This window comes from Triplophysa dalaica, chromosome 19 (genome assembly GCF_015846415.1).
Source record: "Triplophysa dalaica isolate WHDGS20190420 chromosome 19, ASM1584641v1, whole genome shotgun sequence".
NCBI lineage: Eukaryota > Metazoa > Chordata > Actinopteri > Cypriniformes > Nemacheilidae > Triplophysa > Triplophysa dalaica.
Window position 1 is genome coordinate 17,452,688 of NC_079560.1, and position 21,582 is coordinate 17,474,269.

The window sequence follows — 21,582 nt, forward strand, 5'->3', positions numbered from 1 at the left end:
ACCTCTCCAGGGGATGTCATACTCTGACCCTGTCTGTTTTTGCTCCAACATCACAAAATTTGTGAATACTGAAAAACCAGGTAGTTCAGTTCCTTGTCATTTCACTTTCAAACCGCAGACTGAAGCTCCTCCCACTGATACGTAGTTGGGCACTCATGTCTTGCTGATATCTTACACACAGGAGAAAAGCAAGGTAAGCGCTTTACAATGTTAACGTCTATATGGATGATTAGTCGTATTATGAATAACAAAAAGAAAAAAAGAAACATCAGTCCAGAACGGAAGGAGTTCAACCGTAATAGCCGATTTCTACATGACGTAACCAGCTGCCATCGTCTGGAGCAAGTCTGGAGCTCTATTTGTTATTTTCTAAAAGAATATATGAAACCATTTAAAAATGAATAAGAACCCGCCGAAATAAACTTCTACGTTCAGTTTCTTCGTGCATAATTCAGATTAGACAGTTTGGGCTTTGTTTCCTGTGTAAAATAAAAAAGTGCGCGTGCAACCCCGCCCACCCGGTACATTCATATCAATGCTGACGGTAATAAAAGTCGGACCGGTGCATTCGGTAAGACAAAACCAATCATTATTATGACATTAACTGTATATAAGAGGTATTTACGAACTTTATAATGTTGTAGAAAATAAAACATACTCTTTAAATCATATGTAGATCCCTTATTAAAGGCGGAATAACATCATCTGTCATGCATTCTGACTTCTTTACACCCGGGTCTTCAGCGCTTTTAGGTACAAGGACCTCTTATATGGAGCAGCGACCCCCTCATACTAAATGTCTAAACAGAGCTATGTACATAGAAACAACCCTTATTGTCACAAAAATATTATGTTAAGACATTTAGCACTATTATTCATTGTTGCACATACAAACTTTATTTTCTATTTTTGTTTGATTATGTTGAGTCATACATTTCATTTTACAGTGAGATGGACAGTTGAACAATATCCTGAACCTTTTTTTAATTAAGTCTTCAATGAAATGACCGACATTGGTTAATGGCACAAAGACTATTATACTAGGGGTTGTCTCTTGATGCGAACGAAATCACTGCGGTCAGGCCAGCCTCCACTTTGAAAACGTCGGTCAAGCCAGCCCTCATATTGGTTTTCTGTGCGCGCGTATATGAAAGATTGCGGTAGGAGCACGGGACGACAAATTTCAAGATAAAAGCGGTTTCGGACTCTTTCATTTGTAAGTGTTTTAATGGTTGCAAGTGATGTTGCTAGGGCAATGAGAGACGACGTTAAAGGGTTACTATGCAGTTTCTATAATGCTTTAATTAATTTCTAGGCCGTTGATTATGTATTTTGGTGGTTAGAAGAGTGTTGCTATGCAGTTTGTGTGGCGTTCTGGGTGGTTGCTAGGGAGTTGCTAAGGCATTCTGGTGGTTGGTTTTGACCTAGTGGGCCAGTTGTGGCCTAGTGGTTAAAGAGACAGACTCATATGGGTGACCATAACTGACAAATGGGTAATTTTTCATACACCATATCAGGACTTTCTGATGTGGAGTTTTTTAATAAAAGTCCCCCCAATATCCTATATAGGAAGTTTTTTCTCTATGTTCAGATAGAGATTAAAAATAAACTACCTGTTTCTAGAAAATGATTTCACCTCAGAATCATAGTATACCATCTTAGATTGACACTTAAACAATATCAGGACTTTCTGATGTGGAGTTTTATTAATAAAAGTCCCCTCAATATACTATGTAGACTGTTTTTTCTCTATATTCAGATGAAAAATAAAAATAAACTACCTGTTTCTAGAAAATGATTTCACCTCAGAACAATAGTACACCATCTCAGATTGACACTCAAACAATATCAGTACTTTCTGATGTGGAGTTTTTTTTTTAAAGTCCCCTCAATTACAGACATGGTCGATTCGCATGGGATTAATATCACAGACAACTTCTGCAAGTATTACAAATGACTAGAGGTCCCCAGGTAATACTAATACTGTGCGTATAGTACTCAGGGCAAGGGCGTCGATTTGCATATGTGGTGAAGTGAGTGACTCGTTGCGACGTCATCCTCATTATGTATATAGCCAATGGGGTACCGCGTATATAGACTCTGTGTTCATGCCTCCTGGGATGCGTCATTGTCGAAAGCCCGCCTCTTGTCTTCATCCCAAGAGACCGCGGAGTGTGACACTCGGCCATCGAGGCTGCTCGTTGTTTTCGTGGTGACATCCACACATCCACATTTGTGGCGTGACTTCCAGGCTTCCATCGGTGTGGCGTCTCTTAGTAGCCGTGTCGGAGTGCCAGCTGTTTGTTGACTCACTAACAGATCCATTGTATGACTTTGTGCCAGTGATTACGCCTGTGTGTGCTGGTATTCAATCAGTATTCTCTACTTTCTGTATCAGAAAAGGTTGGTGTTAATCGTGCTTAAATCATCAATTTAAAATAAGATAATGCTGAATAATAATTGATTAATATTCGTCAAAACCACATTAAAGTATTTATATTTGAAGTAAGGTGAAGCCAAGGCACCGGTCCCTTCTGTAGAAAATTAGCAAACAACAATAAACCCAAAATTAACCCCAAAAAATGTAAACCTTTTAAAAGCTACACGCAACTGTCCATTTATTAACTCTATAAAGTATCTATAGCTTCATGTATTTTACAAATACATATTCGTCTTAGGAATGCTAAAATGTCAGACAACCATGAAGCACAAAAAGATGAACTGCTGGCTCTATCAAGCATATATGATGAAGATGAGTTTCGCAGGACAGAATCAGGACGGGAGGGTGAGATCCATCTGTGCCTTGAGCTTCCTTCTGACTTTAAACTCATAGTCAAGGGTGAGATTTTATGAATATTCAAATATATGTCGCTTTTTGGTTCCTTACAGTCATTTTGAGTTTGTGTCTTTTTTTGACAGAGCCAACATGTGTAGGGTATGGTATATCATTTCTACCAAGTATTCTGAGTTTTTATCTACCTGTGGACTACCCTTCATCATCAGCTCCAGTCTTTACTTTAAGCTCCAAATGGCTCACAGGAGAACTAGTGAGTTTTGCTTTGGATTCCAAGCTAATTAAACTATTCTGTTTAGCATATTGGTAATAGCACAAAGAGTAGTTACTTTGCCTTTAAACTCTTATAAACTTTAATTTTATGTCTATAAAAAGATCACCACACTTTGCAAGAGACTAGATGAACTCTGGGAGGCGAACAAGGGAAATGTGGTTCTTTTTACCTGGATCCAGTTCCTAAAAGAAGAGACTCTGGAATTCTTAGGCATCCATTCTCCACTTGAGATCCAAAGCACTGCTGGTCAGTCTCAGGGAGAATCTATCCAGAAGCTGGCAGCAGAAAAAAGTAAACCACATGAATTAGACCCAAGAGCTGTTCAAGAAGTCAATCCTCACACAGACATACTAAGTCACCTGCTGGATTTTGATGAAGCTCAGAAGCAGAAAGTTTTCGATGGAAAGGTCTTCTGTTGTGGGATCTGCTTCTCTGAGAAGCTTGGTTCCAACTGTTTGCTTTTTAAAGAGTGTCAGCATGTCTATTGCAAAGCCTGCATGAAGGAATACTTTGAGATCCAGATCAGAGATGGTAAAGTGCAGTTCCTTGACTGTCCTGAGCCGGAGTGTACATCTATAGCCACTCCCGCACAGGTACGTCTCAGGACAACCTTTTTATAGTTTAAGTTATGAATATGTTTTAACACTTCAGCTCCAGTTTTAGTCCTGACAGCATTATCACTTTAATAGGTGAAGCTTCTGGTGGGAGAAGAGGAGTTTGCCCGCTACGACCGTCTCCTTCTGCAGTCAAGTTTGGACCGAATGGAAGATGTTGTTTACTGTCCTCGCAAAAGTTGTTGCACGCCTGTTATGGTGGAGCATGAGAGCACTATGGGCATTTGCCCCTCTTGTCGATACGCTTTCTGTACCCTCTGCAAGCGAGGCTATCATGCTCTGTCTCAATGCATTGCCACGGCTGGTGAGATTATAGTAAATGTTTGAATTACTGCTTGAGTTTGATGTTATTTTTATCTGTACCTTGATGCATCCCTTATTGTATATTGTAAATCCTGCCATAGGAAATGTGAAATCAGGAAATGTATCAAGTAATTTTCCTGAAAAAAATATTAAGTACAGACAATATATCTGCTTTTCTTTAACAGAAGAAATTAAGCATTTACGGGAGGAATACTTAGCTGCGAGTGAGATAAGAAAGAAATTTCTTGAAAAGCGTTTTGGAAAACATGTCATCCAGAGAGAGGTGGAGAATTACTTTAGTTCAGAATGGTTGAAGGATAACAGTAAGAAATGTCCAAACTGTGGCACTCATGTACAGGTGAGCATATTTATCCACAGTGCTACAGACCTAAAGATCTGTAATATTTCTGATGCTGGAAGGTGTGGTCGTTGAGTTACAGATAAGCCTTTCATATAATGGATTATTTTCCTTGAGTTGACCATGTTCATAAGTACATAATGCATCATCAGACAGATGTAGTAATTGCAAAAGTGCTCAGTATTACAACCTGAACCATTTTAAACCACTTGTGTGATGATGGCTAGCTGCAGACTTTTCTGCTTGCTAGGCTAGTACTCGCCAAACAAATATATAAATGAATATAAATGTTTAAAATACATATATTTTAAGAGGGTTTTCTAAAGACAATGGAGTGATAGAAGACGTGAAACACACTATACAGTCTTGTTATGCTGTCATATTTGACTACTCAATGCTGGTCACAATCAAGTGTTTTTGAGAGATGTTTATTAGTATTTCAGAGATATGTTTGTATGATGCATGCTTTATCCTAGGGCCCATAATAAAGCACCATCGTAACAACATTGAATCAACTTTATTATGCAAACTGTCATCAGTCACTTTTGTTTTCTCAATTTTCAGAAAGACAAAGGCTGTAACCGAATGACATGTACCTCCTGTTGGAAAAATTTCTGCTGGGTCTGCTTTACTGTTCTCAGCGATAATAACCCATATGACCACTTCTCAGATCAAAAGTCACCATGTTATAAACTGTAAGTGCCTTAAATAGACGGTCTAAAATGTTGTTTACTATTCACTACCTAGTTTTTATTATTTTTGTCTTGACTGATTTTGAAAGATTCATTTTAATGCATTTTCATCAATAATCAAACTAAAATATAGGTATGGTAAAGATTTTGTTGTGTACTTTACTGTTTTATTTAAATCATTATTACTATTTTCCTTTTAGATTGCACTGACAATAAATAGAACAGAAGAAAGCTTTTTGAGAAGTTTCCTAATCTGGCATAATGAAAGGCTCTCTGAACATGATTTATTCAGTGTACTAAGCATTTCTTTACTTTTTTATTTTGTTTTAATAAAAAATGTTAACATGTTTTTTTCATGTTAATTTTTCAGCAGTTGTTTTCATTCTGGTTTGGGTGAACATTTTGAACAAACCTTATGTCAAATCATGATCGACGAAACAAAAGACTTGGGCCACACATGGTAAAACTATAGGATTGATATGATAAAATATTAAAGACGATATAACTTTTAATCAAATTGATTATAGATTTTAAGCAGTTATTTAATGAAATGAATGTTGTATATTAATAATTGGTGCGAAAAACTGTCAAATAAAGGAAACCTAAAGCCATCACATTAACGTGCCAGACAAGTAAATAGTTAAATAGACATTAAAAAAGTATTTTTAGTAGACTGTGTGTTGTTTATTTCCATATTTTTGAATTTAAGTTCAGTGTGATAGGCCATACGACAATCCATGTAACAAATGAGTGAATCTGTCCAAGGTAGATGCATATGGATGTCTATGGGCATTGAATTGTGTTTCGAGCATATCATAGTTGACTCATTGATGCTAGCTTTTGGTAAATGTGTAAACAAGTGTGCTTTGACTTTGTAATAAGGTAAAATTCCTTAAAATTAGTCAATTTAATAATAAATAATCTATTTAATTGAATTAGAATTAGTCAATTTATTAACAAATAATATATTTAATTGATATCAAATGTATTTATTTATGTTTGTTTACAATACATTAACTTTACTGTTCATAATATGTGATTTAAATAGCTAGATATGTTTTGGTATATGTGGAAATTACATTATTTTAATTTATGTTGATTATTACACTACTGGAATTTCTGTTAACAAATTGTAAGAAGGCTTGATTGAGTGACTAAACTGTCTTTTTTCAATGAATTTCTTAAAATGAATTTTTGAATAAGCACCATGACCATCTTGACATTTAGCTAAAAATACTATTTAAACAACAAAGATCATAGCTCAAAAATTTTGTATTAAAGGCCCGGTTACACAGACAGGGCTTAAGGCTAGTCCCAGAAGATTTTTTTTGTTTAACTGAATATAATTTGCTCTGAAATATTTTAAAATATATCACTGCCATTGTTTTGTCTCAAGATGCAGATCAGTAATGTATTCTTCTAATGATTTTTTATGAAAGCGACATAAATATCTTAATTTAACTTAGGCCTTGCTTAAGCTACAGTGTGTTTGTGAAACCGTGGCAAAATGTTTAAAATAAGAATCAAAACAGAAAAATATAAACTATAGTAATACAATGATAGATCTGGATAGAAACATACACTTGTTTCTTGTTTATTTCATTTTATTATTCTATTTCATTTATCACATTTATTACAATATTCATCATATGTATTCATTCCTTATTATTCACTTCTATTCATATTATTTGCTCCTTACTTTCCTGTTGTTTAACCTCTTTGGGAGTTGTATTGTGTCTTATGCTGATATGAGTATCCGTTGGTCTCCATCTCAAGGTTCATAATAATGTCATGAAAATGTTTTGATACTGTAATCTTGAATGGTTAAAAACACATATTGAATCTGTTTCTAGTCAGACGAAGTTTGGCAGAGCTTGACTGAGCATCAACGCACAACTGAGATTATTCAATAAATCATTTGTCTGTCTATTTAACATCACTTTGTCTACTGCCTGCTGTTCTTCCCTTCAGCTCTATATCTCCCTGGTGGTTGGGTTAAAGGATTGACTCACAATGGAGTTGATATCTCCAGGTGTAATTTGTTCCTGACGGAGAGAGATCTAGTGAAACTGGACTCAAAGTTTAGATCTATAAGATCTACAAGCCATATCTCATAGTATCAACAATTTAGCTGAAGTTAAGCTTGATTAACTCAGTATATGAAGTGTTAATGTCAGTCCGTTCTCAGTGTTCTGGGATTGAATCAACTGTGTGCGGATGAAGGGCTTTAGGAGGAGGTACCCAGGTCAGGTAATGAGACAATACCTTACAAAAAGAGATACAAAGAGCTTAGCCCTCACTGTAGCGTCATTCATTCAAAAGCCCCACAACCTGCTGTAATCCCTTTGGCTAGAGTTGCTGACACCATCTAACCCTTTAAAATAGGCCTCTCTCTCGTGCTGTGGGAAGGCCGCTGCATCTTACCCAACCAGACCATGTGCCGCACGCAGTGCTATTAAGCTACCGATTCTCAAAATATAACTCAGAAATACCAGTTACCCAACTCAGTGAGCGGAACAAGGTCAGTAGATCTGTAAATTCTCTTTGACAAAGTAAAATGGTGGTTAAAAATTGCATTTTATTTTGTTTTATGACCTAATAATTCAACAATTCAAGTTAAGTTTTTCAGCTGAATAATTTATCTTTTACAAATATTACAAGTGTTATGGCATTTTCACATCTTATTTGATATGGCTTCGACTTGTGTAATATTTATATTTATATATATCTAATTCAACATCTGTAGTGACCACTTGGGAAAAATAAAAAAATGATTGAAGGTAATCGAGAACTGTCAGCTATGATTCAGGAACTTTGGGATAATGACATAAATCGTCTGAGACCTGGGATTGATTATCGCATTTCTCTGCAGGTAATCTTGAAATTCAGAAAATATTTTACGAACCATTTAAACCAATGATTTTGAATAATATTTCACCTCTGGTTTCTGTTATATTTTGTTTGGTTTTGTCAGACTCATCAAGTTCCACAAACTTACTATTTTGTGTTACATGAGGTCATAAAGTCAGAGAGATTGAGCTCACACACAGTACATGACAGAGACAAAATGAGCTGCAGGATCATTCTTCAAAGAAATTCAGAGTTCAAAGCTATTCACAATCAAATTAATTTTTAAAGCATTCAGAGATGGTTCATTTCTGATTGATTTGTGAAATTAAAAAAATTTAATTAGCTAACAGCAGTAATGGTTTTTACAAAGTAATGCCAGGATACAAATTAAAAATGTCATATTTATGAGGTGTATCCTAGCATAACTGTAGTGTCTTGTTTAACTATTATTATTATATAATTCAGACACGTATTTGTCAGACACGTATTTGTCAGGCATATTTAATTTGAGCTCCCCTTCCTGAAAATATTTTGATGAAGGACATTGTAGAAAATCTCTCTAAATAACATAACAGTAAATGTCATGATATACATAGACAGAATAACAAAAGCAGTACATTTTAGTAACAGGCCAGTATATAAACTTTAAGTAAAGCAAGTATAATTTCTACATGAAACCTAAAGGTTTAATAAGGTTCAGGAAAGTCTTCAGGCTTTTTTATATGTCACAGGGCAAAGCAGGTGATCGGGCGGGCTGCAGTGACGGCAATGATGCAGCGGGCTTACCTTTGTTTACATTTGTTGATGAAAACATATTCAAAAAGGAGACTTTCTTAGGTAGGAAAATCTAGTCAAATTATGTCATTTAGTTTTTTAACAATAAGGAACCAAACAGATTTATGATACATTATAATATATTATAATTATATATAATTTGTATAATATTTAATATTTAATATACATCCATGAAAAATGTAGTATGCCATGATATAAATAAACAAGTATGCGATCTGACCAATTGGAGATACTAATAAAGGTACTAATAGCATTATTATCAATTTAGCCTTCATCTCACTCCTGGACAATTATGAAAGTGATACTGGTGAACCAGAGATTGTCACACCAGAGGAAGAATTGGAAAATCACAAGTTCCTTGATTCAGTTTTAAAGACCCCCACAATGAAGGTAACAAAGTGATCAAATAAATTATTTACCACAGTTTTTTTTCTGAAAGAAAAAATCCTGGCAGCACTCATGAATGAATAATGACACAATAATTCATTTATATTTGCATATTACATATTTCTTTATTCTGTCTTTGTATAGCCAAATCATAAGTAATGTAGCCTATGTAAACATTCACTCTTGGTTTTGCAACAATTGTATATTGCAATGGCAGATTGCCCACAGATATCTAGTGGAGAAGCATCTGTCTCCAGAGGACATCACAGACTTTAAACAACAGCTGTATCGCATCTGGTTTGAACTGTATGCCAGGAGAGGGTCCAGTAAGTAAGTATATAGACTTAGAAGTGTTATACACTTCTCCTCTGTAGCAGGTCATTCATTACCTATAAGATTAATAATAATGTTAAGTATAAGGATTTCTATAGGCCAATTTCTCTGTTGGTGATTTGTCTCGCTCTTTCCCCACAAGACCGGACTCCTCTGGTTTTGAACATGTCTTTGTGGGAGAGACCAGAGGAGGTCATACTGTCATTGGCTTCCATAACTGGATTCAGTTGTACTCGCAAGAGAAACTTGGACACATCGACTACAAGGGATACAGTGTGGATGCAAATTCACCCCAGGTATTTAGAGAACCTGTTATAGAAGAAGAACAATGGGATGATGGATTGTTCCTAATCTGATCTCATGCATATTGCAGACAATGTGTTGTATTTTGAAATCAAAATTATTTTTCTTTTTTTTGTTTCACCGCAATCTCGTTTGCCAGCCGGATGACAACAAACACATGTTGGCACTTCAGTTTTGTTGGAAGAATGGAATTAAACCCAAAGGAAGCATTTTCATTGGTGTAAGCCCTGAGTTTGAGTTCGCTTTATACACTCTGTGTTTCCTCACGTCACCGAACGAACGTGTTAAAGTCACCTTCAGCATCTATGAGGTGGAGATAGTCTGTCACCACTACAACCAGAAGCACATTGGCACCACCTATCCTGTCCTTGTAAAATATCTCAATGTGTCACCAAAGAAAGGGGTAGATTAATTCATAGCCATGGGTTATACTGTATGTTGTTATGTTTTTATCCCAAAAACAATAAACCAAACAACAAAGCCATATCCTCTGCCGTGTTGTTTGATATATTCTGCACTACATAAATTAATCTTGCTGTAGCTACATAAATAAATTAAAGTTGAATTATCTCATTTTCAGCTAGGCTCATATGATCATTCGCATATGGCTTCAAGCATTTATATTATAGAGCTGCTGTATTCTGTCATGAGGTTAAAGGGATATTTCACTCCCCACAATGAAAATTCTCTCATTACTTACACATCCCCTAATGTCATTCCACATAGATGACTTTCATTCTCTTGCAGATAACAAAAGAAGATATTATATTTTAGAGAATATAGAACTGGTCAACAGTTTGGAAATGCTTAACTGGAAAGTGTCTATTATTCTTAAAAATAGTTGAATCTCAAAGTGTAAATCTCAGAGGACAATGACACACCGGCTGCACTCTCCAATAACTACACCTTCTACCACAGCCCATGCATATCAAGGAGGGGTGAAGGTACGGCTGGCACCCTCATGGGACAACGTCGTCTTCGAGTCTCATGCTGTTACTGTCATCCACCTTGTTAAAACTCATGTTGTAGTTATCTATCTTTCCCCAGGTCAGCTTGGACATTACGTGGAGGAGTTGGATACGTTTCTGTCATCCTTCCCCGAGGATGGTACTCCGCTGGTGGTACTTAAAGACTACAATATCCACCTTGAAAAAACGCAGGCTGCCGACTTCAACAACCGACTGCATTGTTTTACCTCAAGCGAGTTCCCACATCAGCAACTCATAAATCTGGTTATCAACTTGATCTTATCTACACACGCTATTGCTCCACTCATGACTCACAGGTCACCCTGCTGCACACATCGGATCATTTCCTAATCTTGATCTCGACCTTACCCCCCCAGACACTCCCCACTGGTCACATTCCGATGCAACCTACATACACTCTCTCCCTCCCGCCTATCCTCTGCGGTCTCGCCACGATCCCTCCTTCTCTCTCTTGGACACTAATACCGCCACTGACACTCTCTGCTCTACACTTACCTCCTGCTTAGACAGCTTATGCCCCCTTACATATAGGCCATCTCGTGCATCCCCTTCTGCCCCCTGGTTATCTGATGTTCTCCGCGAGCATCGCGCCACGCTCAGGTCTGCTGAGAGAAAGTGCCGCAATTCTAAAGAATCCACTGACCTCAATCACTATCAGTCTCTCCTCGACCCCTTCTCTGCTGATGTCTCCTATGCAGACTCAATACTACCATGCTAAAACCAACAACTTGCTAAACTCTCGTACTCTCTGTAAAACCTTCTCTGGTCTTCTTTGCCCACCTTTCCCCTCACCTGCATCGGACTTAACAGCTGAGGAGTTTGCATCTTTCTTCGTAAACAAAACTACCACTATCAGCAGTCAGTTCTCTGTGCTGCCGCCTCTTGATCACTCCCTAACCCCAGACACATGCTCACACCCCTCTTTCTCCCTCCTATCTGAAGAAGATGTTTCCAAGGTCATATCTTCGAACCACACAACGACCTGCCCTCTAGATCCTTCCCCACTCATCTCATCTAGGCCATCTCTCCATCGGTTGTTTCCTCTCTGACCCACATTATCAACTCGTCTCTCGTCACTGGTACATTTCCCGCAGTCTTCAAAGAAGCCAGTGTCACCCCACTACTGAAGAAACCCACTATTAATCCTGCACTTTTAGATAAGAGCCATGGGAACCCCTTAAAATCTTGAGGTCTCACCTTAGACATCTTTTCAAAGAGAATTGAAGGGGTTCCCATGGCTATTATTGGCTGCTTCTTTCTCTTAATTTGGTCCAATATTTATATATAAAATGTTTGTTTTTTAACAATAGAAATTGATTTGATGGCAACTTGGCTAAATTCTATTTTGTCTACAAGGTCATTTCAAACATTTAAGCATACATAACATTTCATTACATTTAGTCATTTAGCAGATGCATTTATCCACAGCGACTTACAAGTTGGGTAAACAATGGATGCAATTGGCTCAAACATAATGACAACAAAAGCATAAGAACAATAAAAACATCTCTCACAAAGCCTCCTACAGTGTGTACAGTGAAAAGCTTTCCAAGGTGAGACCTCAAGAAGCTGAAAGATTAAATGCCAACAGAACGATTTAGCAAATTCTAGTTTAATGGTGACTTTGAAGAAAACATACTTTTGTTTTATTTTAGATGCTTTTATCTGCAACATAATTCCCACAGTTACAAATATGCAGCGTTATAGTTTTGATGAGTTTACATACATTTTTTGTTAAAGTTATCTTTCGTACTAAAAGTGATTGTCATTTAGCATCAGTATTCCGTCAAAATGTATAGTATAATGCAATCTAAGAAAGCATCTGCCAAATGCAAAAATGTTAATGTATAAAACAAAGAATTCCATAGAATACAGAAAAAAGTATGAAAATTAAAAAAATAATTAAAATAATAATAATAATTCCTTACATTATATATCGCTTTTCTGGGCACTCAAAGTGCTCTACATGGAAGGGGGGAAATCTCCTCAACCACCACCTAACCAGTAGGTGTCGCTAAAGTTCCTGTTGAGAAAGAATGAGGAGGAGAAGAAAGAGGTAAGATGGAATAAAGTAGTAAAGGTGATTACTGGTGTTCGTGAAGTTTGTTTTTCTGACTGCTTTACAAGGATTTTTTGTACAGAGAGTGAACGTGGTTGCCGGGAGAAACAAATTTCGCCAGCGTGCATAGAGATTCAATTCAATACAAGTTTATTTATATAGCGCTTTTCACAATGTGTATTGTTTCAAAGCAGCTTTACAGGGGCAAACAGGAAAAACAGAAAAGTTAAAACACTGCACAGTGCATGGTATTTATACAACGAGTAAGATCATTCTAATAAATAATATCTAATTTTTAAATAAATAAATAAATGAATGAATGAATGCAGTCTCCCGGTGAGCAGGCCAACACTGCCCTGCTGTGGCGAGGAACCCAAACTCCAATGATTGATTAATGGAGAAAAAAACCTCGGGAGAAACCAGGCTCAACCGGGAGCGCCAGATCCCCTCTGACGTGTCATAGCTGCACTCAAACTGGTGACATGTGATTTAAGTTTAGCAATTAATACCAAATATTATAACTTCAGCTCTTGGCTGGTGGTGGAATTGCCTTAGATGGAGCTGGGATGGTCAGTCAGTCTGCAGCTGTAGCTGGCATAATCTCAAATTGGGGATGGGCATCTGTCGGTCGTCTGGACATGGTGGAACTTCTTCCTACCTCGGGATGGGCATTCCGAGGCAGAGGCGGAAAGAGAATAAAGAGAATAATTAGCGTAGCTGCTGTTCATTAACAATGCATTAAGTGAAAGCTTGGCTGAAAAGATGTGTCTTTAATCTAGACTTAAATTGGGAGAGTGTGTCTGACCCTCGAATAGTATCAGGAAGGCTATTCCAGAGTTTAGGTGCTACGTATGAGAAAGCTCGTCCCCCTTTGGTGGATTTTGTTATTCTAGGTGTTGTCAAAAGTCCTAAGTTTTGAGATCTTAAAGAGCATGATGGGTTGTAACGTCATAAAAGCTCGGTTAAGTAAGTAGGTGCTAAACCGTTCAGGGCTTTGTAAGTAATTAAAAGAATTTTAAAATCAATACGATACTTAATGGGTAGCCAGTGAAGCGATGATAAAACTGGGGTTATGTGATCGTATTTTCTTGACCTAGTAAGAACTCTGGCAGCTGCATTCTGAACTAACTGTAGTTTGTTTATCGATGATACAGGACAACCACTAAGTAGAGCATTACAATAGTTAAGCCGTGAGGTCACAAATGCATGAATAAGCTTTTCTGCGTCAGCAACACATAAAATATTTCGGCAACATTTCTAAGGTGGAAGAAGGCTGTTTTTGTGATATTTGAGACGTGATTTTTAAATGACAGGTTGCCGTCCAATATAACGCCTAGGTCTTTAACTGTATTTGGTGGAGTAACAGTGCAGCTTTCAATTTGCAGGCTTTAATCGGAGATATTCTGTTTACTTGATTTTGGTGCTATAAGTAATATTTCTGTTTTGCTAGAGTTTAAAAGGAGGAAATTACTAGTCATCCAATGTTTTATGTCCTCGATGCACTCTGCCAGTTTGGATAGCTTAAAGGAATCATCTGGTCTTGATGAGATACAGTTGAAAGAAAAAGTATGTGAACCCTTTGGGCTTACTTGGATTTCTTCATAAATTGGTCATAAAATGTGTTCTGATCTTCATCTAAGTCACAATAATAGAGAAACACAGTCTGCTTAAACTAATACCTGACAAACATTATACGTTTTCATGTTTTTATTAAATGTAAACATTCATAGTGCAGGGTGGAAAAAGTATGTGAAACCCTAGGCTAATGACTTCTCCAAGAGCTAATTGGAGCCAGGAGTCAGCCAACCTGGGGTCAAGATTGGATGTGTTGATTAAAGCTGGCCTGTCCAATAAAAAACACACACCAGTTTTGAGCTTGCTGTTCTGAAGAAGCGTTGTCTGATGTGAACCATGCCTCGCACAAAAGAGACCTCAGAAGACCTACGATCAAGAATTGTTGACTTACATAAAGCTGGAAAGGGCTACAAAAGTATATCTAAAAGCCTTGATGTCCATGTGTCCACGGTAAAACAGATTGTCTACAAATGGAGAAAGTTCAGCACTGTTGCTACACTCCCTAGGCGTGGTCGTCCTGTAAAGATGACTGCAAGAGCACAGCGCAGAATGATCAATGAGGTGAAGAAGAATCCTAGAGTGTCAGCTAAACACTTACAGAAATCTCTGGCACATGCTAACATGAAAACATTAAACAAGAATGGACTTCTTGGGAGGACACCACGGAGGAAGCCACTGCTGTCCAAAAAAAAACATTGCTTAACATACTTTTTCTTTCAACTGTAACTGTTGTTTTTCTGACAATACACAACAAATAGGATGATGCGATGGCAGCCATATTGCCCCAGAACGCCCACCACACAACAGCTTCTTTGTGGAGAGGCGACAAGGTGATAAAGCCAATCAGTAGATATGGGATGGTTAGTAGGTCATTATGATGGAAAGAGGCGAATGGGCAGATTTGGCCAGGATGCTGGGGTTACACCCACTGATCTACAGTGGGTACGGAAAGCATTCAGACCCCCTTACATTTTTCACTCTTTGTTATATTGCAGCCATTTGCTAAAATCAGTTAAGTTAATTTTTTTGTTCAATAATGTACACACAGCACCACATATTGACAGAAAAACACAGAATTGTTGACATTTTTGCAGATTTATTAAAAAAGAAAAACTGAAATATCACATGGTCCTAAGAATTCAGACCCTTTGCTGTGACATCAACAAAGAATGGTGTAACAATGCTGCGTTAATATCTTAACACTGTTCATCACTGGTTGAGTTTATGGTTGTGAAGTGTGGACCGTTCTATCTGCCACGAGAGTTCACGACCATTGTTATTGTCGTGGTGTACATTCCACCATGTGCAAACGCTAAGTACGCGCTTCGTGAACTGTACAACGCCATCAGCGAGCTTCAAACAAATATCCCCGACAGCGTTTTCATCATCGCCGGTGACTTCAACCACGCAAACCTAAAGACAGTTTTGCCAAAGTTCTACTAACATGTGAACTTTGCAACAAGGGAAAATAACACACTGGACTTTGTTTATACAACAGATAAAAATTCATACAGAGCCGAACCCCGCCCCCACCTCTGGTACTCGGACCATATCTCTGTTATGCTAATCCCAGCGTAAAGACCCATTCTCATACTCGTCAAACCGGTTCAAAATAAGATCACAGTATGGCCAGACATTGCCACCTCAGCCCTGCAGGACTGCTTCCAGGACACAGACTGGAATGTGTTTAAAGAAGCAGCAACCTACAACAACCACACAGACCTGCAGTAGTACACTGAAACAGTGACTGCCTACATCCAAAAGTGCACTGATGATGTGACAGTCACCAAGACCATCACCACACGTGCCAACCAGAAGCCATGGATGACAGCAGAGGCTCGTGGGCTTCTAAAGACCAGAGATGCAACATTCAGATCAGGAGATAAAACAGCCCTCAAAACAGCAAGAGCCAATCTGTCCCGCAGCATCAAAAATGCAAAACGGTCATATGCTCTGTGAGGCACGGAGCAATGACACGCACACGAGGAAGTGCTTTACTCAATCCCCGAAGGGTATTTTTATTTAAATCCCCGGGAAGACCGAAGGATTCAAAGGAAAAGAAAACAAAACAAAAAGACTTCCGGGTTCCGGGCTTTGTCACGTGGCTTGCCCTTTTCAGCGTAGGCGTGCGACCCGAAGCTATGTCCGCTGATAACGCCAAGGGGGAATAGCGGTCCTGTCTGCTCAATCCCCGTCTGAACCTGAAACCACAAAGAAACCTTGGCATGAGCGTTCAGAGTATTCCGGGAGATGTTGCTCACCTTCTCTCTGACGGCTCTGGCTTTTTATAGCCGGTTGTGATGAGCCCAAACGATTGGCAGGTGTGCCGCTCTAATTTCCCCCGTTTCCATGGCAACGCTGATTTCGCACTGGGTGACTCGTCACACTCCCCCCCCCAAAGCGTCGACCTGGTTCTCTGAGGTGTCCTGTGGAAGGGTGAAAAGACGTGTTGAGATAGAGGGGGGGAGTTACCTGACCGAGATGTCCATCCTGACCATAACCTCGACAGACCGTCTGCGTTACCATGGGAGGTCCCGGCCCGATTTACCACTTTAAAGTGGTAGTCCTGGAGTGCCAGAAACCACCTTGTGACCCTGGCATTGGTGTTCTTTGCTTTGGACATCCACTGGAGCGGAGCGTGGTCGGTTACCAGGGAAAAACTCCGCCCCAGTAGATAGTAGCGCAACTCCAGGACTGCCCACTTTATGGCCAGGGCCTCCCTTTCCACCGTGGCATACCTTCTTTCAGCTGACGTGAGCTTACGGCTTATGTATACCACGGGGTGTTCCGTCCCATCCACGGTCTGGGACAGCACCGCTCCCAGACCGGTGTCGGACGCATCGGTCTGAAGGGTGAAGGGGCAGTTGAAGTCCGGCGACCGAATTATTGGGGAGGACGATAAAGTCTTCTTCAGGGGACCGGAATGCCTGTTCCGTCTCCGGGGTCCATTTTACTTTCTCGGGCTGCCCCTTCCTGGTCAGGTCGGTCAGGGGGCTGGCTACCGAGGAGAAGTTGGGGATAAAGCACCTATAATATCCCGCCAGCCCCAGGAAGGCACGTACCTGGGTTTTATTACTGGGTCGGGGGGCATCCCGAACTGCTTCTACCTTCTTTGTCTGTGGCTGAATCAGACCTCCCCCGACCCTGTATCCCAGGTACTGGGCTTCGGCAAGACCCAGGTGGCACTTCTTGGGATTTGCCGTTAAGCCTGCCTTCCGGAGGTCCCTCAGCACTCTCCGCAGTCTGTCGAGGTGTTCCTCCCAGGTCCCCGAGTGGATGACGAGATCGTCTATGTAGGCCGCTGCGTATGCTTGATGGGGGCGTAGCAAGATGTCCATCATCCTTTGAAAGGTGGCAGGTGGCCCATGTAAGCCGAAGGGTAGTACCTTGTATTGCCAATGTCCTGAGGGGGTACTGAATGCAGTCTTCTCCCGGGATTCTGGAGACAGGGGCACCTGCCAATATCCCTTCGTTAAGTCAAGAGTGGTGATTAACCGGGCCTTTCCTAGTCTGTCCAGGAGCTCATCCACTCGGGGCATCGGATATCCGTCAAAGCTAGATGTTTCGTTCAGCCGACGGAAATCGTTGCAGAAGCGGAGGGTGCCATCCTGTTTTGGGACCATTACGATGGGGCTGGACCAGGGGCTACGGGAGGGCTCTATCACTCCCAGTTCTTTCATCCGGTTGACCTCCTCCTCAATAGCCAGCCGACGAGCCTCTGGAACCCGATAGGGTTGTGTCTTACCACGACTCCAGGTGGTGTTCGGATCTCGTGCTGGGTTATCCGAGTCTGCCCGGGTTTTTAGGAAAAGACATCCTGGAACTGACTGACCAGGGATTGGATATCTTTCTTTTGGACAGGGGACAGCTGTTCTCCCATTTGAACCACCGGTGTCTCTGTTGCGGCGAAAGCTGCGATCTGGGTTGGGGAGGCAATCCATTTCTTTAGCATGTTGATATGATACAGCTGTTCCTCCCGTCGTCGGCCCGGCTGACGGACACGGTAGTTGACCGGCCCTACCTTCTCCACGATGATGTAGGGACCTTTCCATGATGCCAGGAATTTTGACGTAGATGTGGATGTCAATAGTAGCACTCTATCTCCTGGCTGGAACTCTCTGGGCTGTGGGGGCCGGTCATACCACCGCTGTTGGGCGCGCTGGGCCTCTACGAGGTGTTCTTTCACGATTGGCATGACCCGATCTATGCGAGCCCGCATTTGCTGAATGTGCTCGATCACGCTACGATGGGGTGCCGGTTGTTGCTCCCAGGCGTCTCTGGCCACATCCAGGAGGCCACGGAGTTGTCGGCCAAAGAGAAGTTCAAAGGGTGTGAACCCTGTAGACGCCTGGGGCACTTCCCGGATACCGAAGAGTACGTACGGCAGCAAGAGGTCCCAGTCACGCCCATCCTCTGCCACTACTCGACGGAGCATCCTCTTTACGGTTTGATTAAATCTTTCTACCAGTCCGTCGGTTTGGGGGTGGTAAACTGATGTCCGGAGCTGTTTTACCTTCAGTAAGTGGCAGAGGTCCGCCATCAGCCGGGACATAAACGGGGTTCCCTGGTCAGTCAGGATCTCCATGGGGATGCCTACCCGGCTGAAAAACAGGAACAACTTCTTGGCGATTGCCTTGGCAGTGGCCTTTCGTAACGGTATCGCCTCTGGGTATCTGGTGGCGTAATCCATAATAACTAGAATATGCTCGTGGCCCTGGGCAGACTTCGGTAGCGGTCCTACCAGTTCCATCCCAATGCGTTCAAAGGGCACTTCGATCACTGGGAGGGGGATGAGTGGGCTGGTCGGGGGGCCGCTGAGGTGACGTCTGCTGACAGGTCGGACAGCTCTGACAGAACCTCTTCACTTCAGCTTCGAGGCCGGGCCAATGAAACCGGTCCCTGATACGTTGTGCCGTGTTTGCTGCCTCCAGGTGACCTGCCATCGGATGGGTGTGTGCCAGCTCTAGAATCATCGCTGTCTTGGCTTTGGGTACTACCAATAGGAGTTTTTCTTCCCCCCTCCTCAGTGCAGCACAATATAACAGACCCTTCTTGATCACGAAGTGCGGGATCGAGTGGGGTGGTTTTTGTTGGTCTTTTCCATCGATTGTTCGGACTTGGAACCAACAGTTTCGTAGCCGAGGATCCTCTCGCTGTTCCCTTCCGAATGAACCTCCCCCTGTCACCTGTTGGAAGAGATCTGAGAAGGGATTAAGATTCTGAGACTCACCCTCCCGCTCGCTCTCCGTCACCATTAGGGCAGGTCGGTGATTTCGATCTTTCCCGGCTCCTGGCTTCCGTTTCGTGGCCACTGGCTGGCTGACCGTACGGTACTAGCCAGTAGCTGGTCAAAACCCGGCCAGTCCCGACCTAGCAGCATCGGCACCGGCAGGTCGTCCACAACCCCGATCTCCATCATCCATGACCCTGGGGCCGCAGCCACTGTCACCTGACGTGCCGGCACCCTTCGGGTATCCCCATGGACGCAGGTGATCGGGATCGTGGCTTTCCCGCCGATCCGAGGCCGCACCAGCCCGGACTGGACCAGTGTCACCAAGCTGCCGGAGTCCAGCGTGGCGGTCACTGGGCGGCCATCCACCCGGACCGTTCTCCGTGGAGCTCCCGCAGGCACGGCCTGGTGCACCGCACAGCCAGCCAACCAGGAAGGGGGTCCATGGGAGGACGGTTCGGTGGGCATTGGTTCATCCTGAGGGGTGGGTGCTCCGGGTCTGTATACCGGCTTCAAAGTGCCCTCCTGTGGTCGCCATGACGGAGGAACCCTCCGGGGTAGTGTTCCTGCTCTTTCGGCTGTATCCCGGGCGGCAGAGGCCTCAGCCAATTCTACTGCTTCCACTACCTCCCGGATGGTGGTGGGTCCCCGCATGCTGACAGAGGTCCTGTACCGGCGAGGCAACGCCCGGAGAAGTCGGTCGACAACCACCCTTTCCGCCACTTGGAGTGCCGTTGGTTCCTCCGATAGCAGCCACAGGTGTCCCAACCGTGGCTTGCCCTTTTCAGCGTAGGCGTGCGACCCGAAGCTATGTCCGCTGATAACGCCAAGGGGGAATACCGGTCCTGCCTGCTCAATCCCCGTCTGAACCTGAAACCACAAAGAAACCTTGGCATGAGCGTTCGGAGTATTCCGGGAGATGTTGCTCACCTTCTCTCTGACGGCTCTGGCTTTTTATAGCCGGTTGTGATGAGCCCAAACGATTGGCAGGTGTGCCGCTCTAATTTCCCCCGTTTCAATGGCGACGCTGATTTCGCACTGGCTGACTCGTCACAGCTCAAAAAATCAACAGTCACTTCACAGACAGCAGAGACACACGGAGCCCTGTGGCAAGCCATTCAGACCATCACTGACTACACGCCGCTGCCACAGGCCTGTGATGACGACACATCCCTCCCAGATGCACTCAACCACTTTTATTCACGGTTTGAAATGCAGAATGACACACCTGCACAAAAACTGCCCACACCTCCCAACGACCAGGCACTCTATCTGTCTCCAGCCGACGTAAGGAAGACCCTATCTAGGATTAACCCATGCAAGGCTGCGGGTCCTGACAAGATACATGGCCGTGTACCGAAAGACTGCGCTGCACATCTGACAGTTGTCCTATCAGATATCTTCAACACCTGGTTGAGCCAGGCAGTCATCCCCACGTCTCAAATCCACAAGAAATCATACCAGTGCCAAAGAAATCAACTGTGTCGTGTCTAAATTACTATCGCCCCATAGCACTGACTCCAATCATTATGAAGTGCTTTGAGAGGCTAGTCATGCATAACATCAAGACAAGCCTCCCCAACACACTCGATCCGCTCCAGTTTGCATACCGTCCAAACCGCTCTAAGGATGATGCAATTTCCTCCACCCTCCACCTGGCTCTTACTCCACCTAGACTCTTACGTTAGGATGCTGTTCATTGACTTCACCTCAGCATTCAAAGAGCAAGTCTCCCTCCACCCATCCTCACCACTTTCTACAGGGGAACCATTGAGAGTTTGCTGACCAGCTGCGTCACTGTCTGGTACGGAAACTGTACTGCAGAAGACCGCAAGACCCTCTAGCGGACAGTGAATACAGCTGCAAAGATCATCGGTGCCCCTCTCCCCTTCATCCTGGACATCTTCCTCACACGAAGCTCCAGCAAAACCAATAGCATCGTGAAGGAAAACCAACCCCTCCCACAGTCTCTTCCAGCTCCTACCATCAGGAAGACGTTACCGGAGTATCAGAGCCTGCTCTGCAA

The 21,582-nt window shown here is 42.1% G+C and overlaps 2 protein-coding genes across 9 annotated transcripts; both read left to right on the forward strand.

Moving 5' to 3' along the window:
- The first annotated feature begins 31 nt into the window (after positions 1-31).
- On the forward strand, positions 32-5,708 carry LOC130407962 (E3 ubiquitin-protein ligase RNF14-like). Of its 8 annotated transcripts, none has more exons than XM_056731331.1 (8): positions 32-193; positions 2,679-2,839; positions 2,920-3,047; positions 3,170-3,661; positions 3,758-3,986; positions 4,171-4,343; positions 4,908-5,038; positions 5,406-5,708. In XM_056731331.1, exons 2-8 carry the CDS (start codon positions 2,689-2,691, stop codon positions 5,497-5,499), a joined length of 1,398 nt encoding a protein of 465 aa, XP_056587309.1. In that variant the 5' UTR covers positions 32-193; positions 2,679-2,688; the 3' UTR covers positions 5,500-5,708. The 8 variants fall into 8 exon arrangements, 6 of the variants coding, with proteins under 6 accessions (XP_056587309.1, XP_056587312.1, XP_056587314.1 ...); XM_056731334.1 differs by having other exon boundaries at positions 5,236-5,518; XM_056731332.1 differs by lacking the exon at positions 32-193 and adding an exon at positions 342-571.
- A 2,097-nt stretch (positions 5,709-7,805) lies between these two features.
- On the forward strand, positions 7,806-10,115 carry endou2 (endonuclease, polyU-specific 2). Its single transcript, XM_056731811.1, has 6 exons — positions 7,806-7,907; positions 8,617-8,722; positions 8,949-9,070; positions 9,285-9,397; positions 9,543-9,696; positions 9,843-10,115. The coding sequence occupies exons 1-6, from the start codon at positions 7,806-7,808 to the stop codon at positions 10,113-10,115; spliced, it is 870 nt and encodes a 289-aa protein (XP_056587789.1).
- The last annotated feature ends 11,467 nt before the right edge of the window (positions 10,116-21,582 follow it).